The sequence below is a fragment of the Myotis brandtii genome, unplaced genomic scaffold (genome assembly GCF_000412655.1).
Source record: "Myotis brandtii unplaced genomic scaffold, ASM41265v1 scaffold389, whole genome shotgun sequence".
In the NCBI taxonomy this organism is placed as follows: Eukaryota; Metazoa; Chordata; class Mammalia; order Chiroptera; family Vespertilionidae; genus Myotis; species Myotis brandtii.
Window position 1 is genome coordinate 2,581,168 of NW_005364914.1, and position 11,840 is coordinate 2,593,007.

General features: G+C 43.5%; 1 protein-coding gene across 3 annotated transcripts in view; it reads right to left on the minus strand.

Annotated features, from left to right (window-relative positions):
* Window positions 1-520: 520 nt before the first annotated feature.
* The window catches only part of MSRB3 (methionine sulfoxide reductase B3), a 184,235-nt gene continuing 172,915 nt past the window's right edge, over window positions 521-11,840 (minus strand). For all 3 annotated transcript variants that reach the window (XM_014544936.1, XM_005872686.2, XM_014544937.1), the window contains exon 7: window positions 521-3,682. In XM_014544936.1, coding sequence (XP_014400422.1) covers window positions 3,524-3,682 — 159 coding nt within the window. In that variant the 3' untranslated portion in view covers window positions 521-3,523. The remainder of the gene's footprint in view (window positions 3,683-11,840) is intronic.

Here is an 11,840-nt window from a genome sequence, read left to right on the forward strand (position 1 = left end):
GTGTACAGAAACTCTTCTGCAGAGATGATTTTAAAGGTAAATTCATCTGTGAGCAATGGGCAGCTCCTAATGTATTTCCTTAGAGACCAATTCTTGAGAAGAGTGTAAGTTTCCTGTCAAATTCTTTAACGGAAACCTGGGCATCAGTATGGTATCATTCCTGTATTTTTATCCATAGAGTTCTATCAGGATGAAACTCCCCAAAGTCCATATTTGAAGCAGAAAAACACTGACAAAGCTGCTGAAGTTTCTGCTGAGGTGAGGTGAAGGTGGAGTAATTCTGCAAGTGTTTCCCTTTCCTCCCATCTTCCGAATCCCCGGAGGCCTTTCCTGGCTTCTGGGATGCCACCCGACACTTAGAGCCCCAGCTTGCACGGGCCACACAGGTAAAAGGCCCTCAATGCAAACTACAGGTTTGTCAGCCAGGCAAGGAGGTCAGCAGAGCAGCCTACTGCAAACTCCAATGGATGGTCCATGTATCTGTGCTAAAAATGAGGAGTCTAGGAATCAGACAAGAAAACACTTTTGTAAAGAAATTTTATTGCATAATTATTGTATACAATAAACATAGGAAAGGATTTTTTAATGAAAATTTCACATCATTTTCAAAAGTTTTAAATTGTTTGAGAAAAAATTATTACAAAGCTATCTAAGGCAAAAAGAATATCTATCCTTCTGAACCAATGGTAATCCACTGTATTCTGTATTTAAAGCAAGACATTTTCAATTCCGTTAACCTGGAGAGGCTTTTAAATTACTATGTTATTTGCATTAAGAATGTAAATGCATCTAAAAGGAGTGCAAAGTTAAAACACATAGAAATGTTCTCTAATACAATATATACTGCTGCTTTCTTCAGAGCTGTTCTGCATGATTGTCTGGACATACTTTGTACACACGGCAGAAGTCTGCGTCTCCTAACGACACAGCCAGGACTGGGGCAGAGAGGGAAAGTCCCCGCATTTCCTATGCTAAATGGCATAACTCCCACAGATCACATACACCTCGCCATATTGACTCAGTTCATTGCACTCCATATCCTGCAAAAATAAATCCAGTGCTCGACAGCTGACATTATTGCTCACTGACATTTTAGTAATATATTTCCTTAACATAAGACAGAAATATACTGAAATTTGATACCACTTAAACTCAAAAGCAATCTGGAATCAAACCACATGCATACACCCCACTTTTTTTTTTTTCGATGGATGCTACATTTTTCTTAAAGTTGATGCTGGGAAATGTGGTAGAATAAAAACTGGCTTCCCGTGAAACAAAGACTAAGGATTAGAAACAGAGTTTTTTGAGGGAAATGTTAAGCCCTACAATAAAAATGAAGGAACAGTAAGAACCCAGAGTCCCCGGGGAGAGGAAAAAAGCCCCTTGTTTATCTTCCTTGTCTAGCCCAACACTGTGGCTCGTGTCCAAGGGACCCCGGGGCAGGCCACCACACCTAACTCGGGGGATGTGAGAAGTGCTGCGTGGACCCCCAAAGGACAGACTCACACTGTGGCAGGAAATGTCTGGGGAGACCCACTTCTTTGGCCGACTCCACATGGGCTCGTTGGGTCACTGGATAATGTTGGGGCTCCCTCTGTGAGGTTGGGAACAGCTTCTAAGACTGTCTGGATGCTGAGGCTTCAATGATCTTAAATTTTATATCTCATGTCGACAGGGGAGTGAAACCTGCAAATTCCCCGAGCGACCCTGGCCCGAGGGGAAGCACCTGGCAGTGAGGGGAGCCGAGCGTCACTCATCCGGGATTGCGGAGCTGAGGCCTCGAGGACCAGGAGTCACACCAGGACGTCAGGGCCTCCCCAGGAAGCCGGTGGAGACATAGAAGAATGCAGACATGACCACACTGACATCTCGATTTGTCACAACTTTTCATTTTAATTTCTCATTATTTCTCTAAAACTGCCAGGTGTCCCTCTCTCTTATTTTTGTCGTGGTGCATATAAGAAAAGATGTCAATTTTCATGTTTTCAAAGATTTACAAAAATAGTATTTTCCCAAAAACTACATTTCAGGATTAGTGTTCAAGGCTACAGGGACAAAATATATCAGCCACAAAAACTGTACCTGCACACCCGGTGGCGGCGACACCAACTTGTGTCAGCATGGCTCACATCCGTGCACAATGACATCCACCCCGCCAGCCTACATGCTCTACAGCAGCTGAGCGGGGCTCCTCCGAGTAAAAGCAGCCACAACTGCTACAAAGAAAACATTTCTGGCTCTTAGCCCAACTGTTTCCATACCAATCAGCTAAGTCAGCCTCCTCTCTACTTCTTTCCATTTCAAATGCCTGGGTTTCAGCCTCATGGGCTATTAGAACCAGATCAGTTTAATTTCACCACACTGATCTTCACTGTGTGGCAAGATAATAATGTTGCCCTGAGAGTGTCAATTATTTTACAAATGTTGTATGTCTCGGTTTATACATGAAGAGGAGGCATGGAGAGGCTAAATGTCTTGCCTCGTGCCACACAACAGATCAGTGTCAAGGGTGAGACTCAACTCCTGGCTATTCCTATGTTAACTCCCGCCCTCTCTCCAGAGTTCACCTGAACCTGTGCACAGAGTCCCTCCCTTTGGGTGCGGTTCGCTACGTGCAGGACCCCGTCAGCTCTTCCGCAGAACACTGGCTACTTGGGCCCCAGGACATGCTCTTTGGTCTCCTCTGCTCTCTCGTTTCTGCTGCCTGGCGAGTGCTTGTTCCCACAGGTTGCACAGTGGAGTTCACCAGCGTGCCCTTCCAGGCCCAGCTGGTATGAGGTGTGCAGGACGGACTTCTACAAGGCCAGGGCAGGTGTTCTTCTTTGTGAACTCTGGGCAAAACGGGGCTCCGCGTTTTACAGTTGTCTTACATTCCAAAGTTTTCAATGGAAAATAAAATAAAGGCCTCACCGTGAGGTAATGTTTACTTCTCTGCCACAACGCTCCTTGCGCCCCCTCAGATCTGGCAACAATTTAACATAAGGAAAGACTTTAGACCTTCACACCCTTTTAGTGAGAATAAACGACCTTAGCTCAAACAGTCCACAAAGCTAAGAAGTCTCGGGAGACATCACTCCATCCTTATCTGTGAAATGCCGGGGCCATGTGTCTCACAGGTCTCTCCCTGCTCCTGCACTCAGCTCCGTCCCTGCAGCGCCCGCCCGGGGAGCTCCACTTTCACGTTCGAAGACCAAGCACTGCTGCCTCTGACGTCGGGGGAGACAAATCTCAGAAGAAGCTATGTGATGAGGAAAATCATGCCCAATGGTACTGAAGTGGCTTGTGAAGAAGTTTCACAAAGCTGTCTCGGCTCGCTAAAGTTATAAATAGTTCCGGATCTAGTCAATAGCAAAATACATTGGTGGCTAGGGCCTCTGTTTAAGCAAAAGAAGAAATATATCAATAGCACAAAACTGCCCCTGTATTTTTTTTTTGAGAAAAATATATCTAAGATAGACAATTCTGAATTCTGTTAATAAGCTGTGCATTAAGTACACTTGTTTCCCTCGCGCCCCGGACTCTACAGCTCCGCCTTGTCCGCCTGGGCGGGGCTACCGGCCCCAGGACCGCCAGCGGCGCTCTCTGCAGGTGCGAAAGACAAGGAGGCCGAGTTGATGCAGTATCTTTTGCCGGTTGGACGGGGCCCGTCATCAAAAATGTGCCCAAGGTGAGCACCGCACTGAAAGAGAAGAGCAACATGTAAGGGAAGAGCATGTACAAAGCAGGCTTTGAGAGGAACGCGCGTTAAGCAGTTTAAATGGATGACTGGGCTGTAGAGAAACGATGGAAACCATCGCGGATGATTTCTAATCCGCCTGTCAATAGCTGCAAAGATGGTTTCTGGCAGGCTCTGCACCACATGCTGAGAAGAAAAAACACTAGAATTGTGCATATCAGAAATCATTTAGGAGCCACTGTATTTTTTGATCTGTGAAGTCTCTCAGCCAGCTGAAAAATGACTGCAGTAATTTTATGAATTGAGTTGACCCTTGATCTCCTCTTGTAAGAAACATGGCAGAATAAAATCTCTCCCCCCTGGCATTACTTTTGGCTTTGGATGGGTGGGTTTCAGATATGCAGAAGTCCACTGTAAAAGATACTGTTTAACTGGCCGTGACGGAGGTGATGTTTGCCTTCATGGGCAGTAAAACTTAACATCAGAGAAGCACGGGATGTTCTCAGAACCCAGCAAAGCAATGACGAGGCTCAATGCATTTGTCCCAGGCGCCAGGACTGCAAGTGTGGCGAATGCAAACGTCGCTAGCCCACACAATCTCGTTTCCTGGCTTCCCATAGGTGGAGTGCCATGCTGGCTTCTTTGCTCGCATGAACTGCATTATTATGTGAAGAAGGAATAAGCTGTTTAGCTCAAATCCATGCTACTGACTCTCCAAAAGGCTGGGGAAGGAGCAGAGGCACAGAATCCAGACAGAGATGGGAGGGAAGGTTGATTTTGATGGTGTTTAAGGGAAACTCAGCCCAGAGAAAATGTCTCAAAAAAGGCTGGCTCACGGAGTGAAGCTTTGCACTGCCGGCCTGACGCTGAGTCTGACTCCAGGAGACCACGGTATAGGCCACACTCAGACCTTTGTCAGCAGGGACAGGGGTGAAGGCTACGGAGACCTTAGTGCACCGCATTCAAACAGGCTGTGAAAACACATCATTCATCATGTAACAAAGAAACCAAAGCCTGGGGCAAATGACTTCCATTCATTCATTTGATAAATATATATGGAGCGCCTGCTGAAATAAACTAGCTGCCCGATGAAGACATCTCAGATACAGGACGATCCTTGGCCTCATGGAGCTTACATTCCTGCGGGAGAGACAGACAATCCGGGCCCAAAGATACGGTCAAGTGTGGCCGTGGAAATAAAGGCGAAGGAGAAAAAACAGTGATATAAAGTGTCAGGTTTGAGGGCTGCCATTTTAGGGATGGTGGTCAGGAGTGGCTTTCCTGGGCGACTTTGGTATAAGAACACGAAGTCAAGGAGTGGGTATGTAGGAGGGCATCTCCAACATATGGAAGAGTCAAGATTTAGGGAGGAACTTGAGAGGAAAGGCATATAGATGATTTATTCACTCTTCTCACGGCTTGTTTGTTGTGTAAAACACTTATAAATTGCAGAAAAAGAGAGTAGGAATTGACAAGGGAATAAGGCTAAGATACCAAATGGAGATGGTGCTCATTACACTAGAAAGAACTAGAATCTCAGTTTTCCCATCAAAAGTGCTAAACTCAATTCTTGAGGGTTCTCTAGTTATTAATAAATAGCACAAAGAGCAAGTTGGTCTCTGTGGCACTTCCATGTGAAAGTGCATTCTTATTTTACTGCCAGCACACTGCGTCAGCTTGTTAAAGAACTAAAAATGAACCCTGAACTGATTTGATCTATTGCCTGGAAAATATGAAACAGGCCTACAAAACAAATCTTGCATTATTTTACCACATTCTATGCAGGTTTAGGTAATATCAAGGCTGACAGCTCAGATTGCTTTTCCTTTCTATAAACAATTGAGGCCAAATTTTCAGGCATCAGCAGCTAAGATGCTCCGGTAAAAAATCCATGTGCTTCCCCAGTGGACACAGGAAAACACCTATTTCTGCTGCCAGAACAGTCAGCGTGCAGGCAGCAGGAGCCAGTGCCCTCGGTGGCCGTGGGAGCACAATTACGGATCTCACATGCCGCGCGGCGCTTTGATCACTTGGCATCTGAGAGGTGGACTTTTCACATAAAAGCCTCAGATAGGTTTTTATTTTTTAATGAGTGAGTACAGCTATCTGGGCAAAATAAACGATACTGCCTTTATTAATCATCTCCTGGACATATTTAGAAAACAGTTCTATTTACCTTCCTCCAGAAATAAAGCACCATCAGGACTGGCTTTCAAGCCTTTGGGAGTATTTGTAGGGTCCTCATTTCCCAAATCATTTGTCAAAATTCCAGATTAGGGTAATTTAATCTGCTGAACGGAGCTGGTTACTGGTCTGCAGTTTCATTTGCTAAATCTGGAACTAGGCTTTTGGTTAAACAGAAAGGAAAACACAGACTCTAGATGTCCCTCGATGTCCCAGGCAACAGACACCGGGAGGGGGGCTAGGAAGAGCAATTACATCATCTGCAAACGCCTATAATGGGTTGGGGAGGGGTAAGAAATCCTCGGCAAAGGTGTGAAAATGGACCGATGGCATCCCCGTGCTTGCCACAAGGTATTCTGCAAGAGTCACACCGAGCTCCGATCACTGAGAAAGGAGCAGCGTGTCCAAGCACAGCAAGGTGTCCATTTGTATCTGTGCCACCACACGCCTGTCCACCCCCGCTGCCTGCAAAGCAGAGAGGCCATTTGTAAGAGGGAAGCCTAAGCACACAGTGCCCTGTCTGTGTCCTCCCAGGCACATGCAGTCTCACATAAAAGACGGCTGCCGGGTTTCTTTTAAAAGTGCGCAAGCCCTGAAGGCTCCTCCCCGAGAGCGCACATGGAGACCATTCTTTCCAGCTTCTACCCCTGGCCGAAGCCGGGATGATGAATGGAAGTTGTCAGTGATGCGTTGTTTCTTTAGCCGCCTGCAAGGTCTGCCTCCCTGGCCCCAGCCAACTGGCAATGTGTTGGGATCTCTCAGCACACCTGGTTGTAACTGAAATAAACTAGTTGCCCGATGAAGAAATCTCAGAAACCTGCTGTTAATGATTTATTTCAGGGTAGAATCTTTGGTGTGCTTTTTGAAGGTTGTTTTAAAATGATTATGGATTTCTGTATTTTATAAGTAAAACACAAACCATCACTCTTCTCGCTCCCATTCTGAAGAAACAGGAGATAATTGTTCAAGAGGAAACTTTTACAAATTCCCACAGGAATCCTTTATCACCTAAGCCTCCCACTCAGAAAAGCTGGCAACTAGGGAACCTGGAGAGAACCCAGGGAAAGGACTTCCCTCCCCCAAAGAAAACTGATTGAGCACCAATTTTAACATAACTCCTTAAAGTCTGACTGCAGTTCCCACTCGTGTGCAATAAGAAACACGAGCAGTGCACGCCACATAGCTGCATACTTCTGCACTGATGTATTTCCAACTGTCCTGGAGGGTTTTCTCCCAGCTATTCCTAGGATGTTTGGGGCTTTATTATTGTCATCTTCTCTTACGTGTTTGATCTACAAGATGAAGTAGTTTCAAAGCGGTGCTTTTACACTTGGGCACATGGGGCAGGATGGGAAGGAGAAGAGAGTTGTAAGAAGAAAGGCAATTTACTATGCCAGTAGTATCCTGTTTGCCCCCACCGTTATTGAAGACACTTGTGTGTAAGTAGGGCTCTTTTCCTCTGTGCTTACGAGAGTAATCTTTTGCCAAGGAAATGACTGTAAAGTCACCAGTTTAGCATTATGATTGTACTGAAAGATCAAGAAAAAGAGAGATGGGCTGTGCGTCTGCAAGCCCATGGTAACACATGGGCATCTTTAATCATCAGCAATATATGGACTGTCATCTGCAAAAGATTAATAAGGTTTGGGGTTTTACCAAAAACTGCTTAACTTTTGAAAAATACTTTGCATTGGTGAATATTTACCTTTCCGTTCATTTGGAGTTAGGAGAAATTAATAATGATCTGAAACAAACTTGGGGGGCTCTACCATAGATTCAAGCAGTAAAAGCAACAGTCACAAACTCCAACTTGGGTAAACTCAGGGTCCTGATGGTTTCCTTAAAGATCATTACAAACAGTTCTGTGATTCACTGGTCTCCCACTTGTTTCAGACGTAGAATTTTAATCTAAAGAAGGAAGCCTGCCCTAACCGGTTTGGGTCAGCAGATAGAGCGTCGGCCTGGGGACTGAAGGGTCCCAGGTTCGATCCCGGTTAAGGGCATGTACCTTGGTTGCGGGCACATCCCCAGTAGGAGGTGTGTAGGAGGCAGCTGATCAATGTTTCTCTCTCATTGATGTTTCTAACTCTCTATTCCTCTCCCTTCCTCTCTGTAAAAAAATCAATAAAATATATTTTAAAAAGAAAGAAAGAAAGAAAGAAAGAAAGAAAGAAAGAAAGAAAGGAGGAAGCCTTTCCAGGAGGGCCTTACTTCTCTGAACTACAGCATAAACCCTGCAAATCTTACCTCTGCACTAAATTTAAACTCCTGGCAAAAGCTGATTAACAGGCTGGGGTTGGAGGATTAGGGAGAAGCGGTCAGACAATTACTCCTAGTGGTCAGTACACTGGAATAGAAGCAATGTGCTTTATCATTAACTGGAAACTGTAAATTAAGGAAAATTAAGGAAAAATTTTTATAACTGAAAATTGTTAGGAAATTCCTATAGCCAGCAATAAGATGCATATGCCCACCCAAAGTGAGCAAATGTAAGACAAAGATCCTCTCTGGAAGAGCTAACTGGAATAAAACTCCTCAATTCAGTAGGTAGAATAGTCAAAGAAAACAAGTGTGGTTGCCACACAAATCAGAACGTAACAGTGTCTCCTATTCCCCCAGCAGGAACCCTGGTGAAGTCGCTGAGGCCCTGCTTGTTTTCCAGGCTGTCAACCTAAGATCCAGCAGTGAGCCAAGCTTCGCACACAGCAATCCTTATAGGAGGGCCTGACTGCAATGTTCCTATGAAAAATGAGGATAGTGCTGAATTGAGCGTAACTTTCCCAATAAAATTGTACTAAAATATTGTTACCTAAGAAGTCACTGGACACATGGGAAAACATACAATGTAGTATAAAGAGGTGGTAGGTTACGGCTCCCAACATGTTTGCAATTTCTACCCAAGTATGAGGCCTAATTCACTGCATGGTGTGATCCATATCACAATTTAAAAAAAAAAATCCTAAGTATTACAGGAAGAATTAGGGACCAGCCCTGGCTGGATGGCTCAGTTAGTTGGAGAGTCGTCCCGTACACTAAAAGGTTGTAAGTTTGATCCCCAATTGGGGTAGGTACAGGAGGCAACCAATTGGTGTTTCTCTCTCACATCAATGTTTCTCTCTCTCTCTCTCTCCTTTCCTCTCTCTAAAGCATGTCCTCAATGAGGATCAAAAAAAGAAAAAAGGAAAAAAAAAGAATCAGGGACCAACAGAACAAAAAAAAAAAAAAAATCGCCATATTGCCAGTCAGGCATGTTGAGTTTACCAGTTTCATCATGGAAGTTCAGTTCATTTGTATAAGTTGGTGGTAAAAGGGTCTTCATGTTTAGATACTGCACCTTTACTACAAGGAAAGAAGTAGTTCTCATAATGGGTCCAACTGAAACTGTCTATGAGATGCTACAAGCCTCTAACAGAGTCTCTAACATCGATGCAATTCAGTCCAGAGAAAGAACAAGACATGTGAATTCAAAAATGTAACAAGATATTTAGAAAGAGGAGTTTCACACACCCTGTCATATCAAAAAGGAAACAAAACAAAACAAAGGAACGGGAGAGGTTGGGAGCAGGAGGAGAGACTACATAAACTGCAAGAACTGAAGGCAAAAGAAGATAAACTGATAATGAAAACTCATGTTGAGCATGAGAAACTGGGAAGTAAAATGCAAGTGGTTACTCTGGTATGGAAACCATTAAAGCAGTTTTGGTGCGTGTGTTTTTCAAGTCAAGATAAAAAGGACGAATGAAAAAAATGGAAAAAAGAAAACTAAAGGGAAATGTAAAAAAGGAAAATAAACTTGTGTGTGAAACACAAATTAAAAGACAAAGAACTGGATGTGAAAGGCACCGGCAGCCTTTAATTCAGGAAGCTCACACTCCACCGGTGTGACAGGTGGCCCCTCCTCTGTTCACATGGGGAAGGATCCAGCAAACATTTTTGGGGTTGGAACCCGATTATTTTCTATACGGAACTTACTTTGCAAACCATGTATTTTTACACATGCCTTAGAGCAGTGGTTCTCAACCTTCCTAATGCCGCGACCCTTTAATACAGTTCCTCATGTTGTGGTGACCCCCAATTTCATTGTTACAAATTGAACATAATTAAAGCATAGTGATTAGTCACAAAAACAATATGTAATTATATATGTGTTTTCCGATGGTCTTAGGCAACCCCTGTGAAAGGGTCATTCGACCCCCAAAGGGGTCGCGACCCACAGGTTGAGAACCGCTGCCTTAGAGGAACAAATTTCCTTCCCTCTTCTCTTCAAACTTAAAACTTTCTCCCCCTCCCCGCCCCATTAGCCCCTTTTAGGCCCCCTCTCCACCCTTCTCCCCCAGACCTTCACCACCCTATTGTCTGTGTCCATGGGTTATGCTTATATGCATACAAGTTCTTTGGTTGATCTCTTCCCAATGCCTACCCTTCTCAACCTTCCCTCCAAGATTCTGCAGTCTGTTCCATGCTTCTATGTCTCTGGATATATTTTGTTCATCAGTTTATTTTGTTCATTAGATTCTACATATGAGTGAGATCATGTAATACTTGTCTTTCTCTGACTGGCTTATTTAGCTTTAAACTTAAGCTTTCATTTAAGAAGGGTCAAACACATTTATTTGTTTGTTTGTATGTTTTTTAAGCATTTTTCCTGATTGCAGAGAGAAACGGGGAGGGACAGAGATAGAAACATCAATGATGAGAGAGAATCATTGATCAGCTGCCTCCTGCACGCCCCCTACTGTGATCGAGCCTGCAACCCAGGCATGTGCCGCGGACTGGAATCGAACCGAGGACCCTTTAGTCCGAAGGCCCACACTCTATCCACTGAGCTAGCGCCACGTTTTAAATATGAGAAGTAAAGACGGTGGAAAAAGAAGCTGAAAGGGAACAGGCCAGTGTTAGTTCTTCACCCAACTGTTACAGTAACCGTCACCCAGGCCTTTAACCAGAGGCTGAGAGCAACAGCTGGGTTAGCTTGACATCCTTCTATGAAGTTTGTCTAATTTTGGCAGTTTGTGGGTTTCATTTCTCTTTGGTCACCTTCATGGTCTTTCCTTTATTACTACTAGTGTTACCTCTGTGGCTGGCACAAAGAAAGAAGTTTATTCCAACTGTGAATTTTAAGAATTAGTCACAAAGCCATCAGAGAGTAGGGCCTTCAGGAAAGTTATCTTATGCCTTACTTTTTTCTGTACCTTTTTTATTCAGTTTTCATGTGGCTCAATGTTTGAAAGTGGGCTCTAAGTGAAAAAGGAGAATAACAGTCATTTAACAGCCTTTAAGGTGGAAGGAAGGAAGGAAGGAAGGAAGGAAGGAATATTAACTTACTTTCAATAATAAAGATTTTTTTTAAATAAAAGCTATTAGCCTTACTAAGAGGCTTACTAAGTATTATGTATGTGCCTAAATTATAAATTACTATGTGCCATCCTATCAAGTTACTATTTTGTCAAATATTTTAGATTCCTGGGTAGATAGTCATAATTTGTTTTTGTGGCAGTTATAAAAATATCAATTAAAATTCAGTTGGATTCAAAACTGAACTGAATTAAACTAACTGCTGGGGGATCATAGGATTTCTTTTTGTTATTTCAATGTGACTGTTTATGGTGCATCTATCTCTCTCTCTCTCTCTCTCTCTCTCTCTCTCTCTCTCTCTCTATCAATTTAAGCACCATAAAGAGCTCTGTTGCTAAATGCCCAAAATCAATCTCAGTTCTGCCTCTTAAATCTATGTAATTTATGCAAGTGTAATTGTTCTCCTATGCCTCCATTTCCTCATCTGTAAAATGAGGAGAATGAAAATATGTACCTAATAAGGTTATTGTGAGTATTAACCAGAGGGGCTTTTATTTTTATTTTTTATTAAAATATATTTTATTGATTCTTTACAAAGAGGAAGGGAGAGGGATAGAGAGTTAGAAACATCGATGAGAGAGAAACATCGATCAGTTGCCTCCTGCACACCCCCTACTGGGGA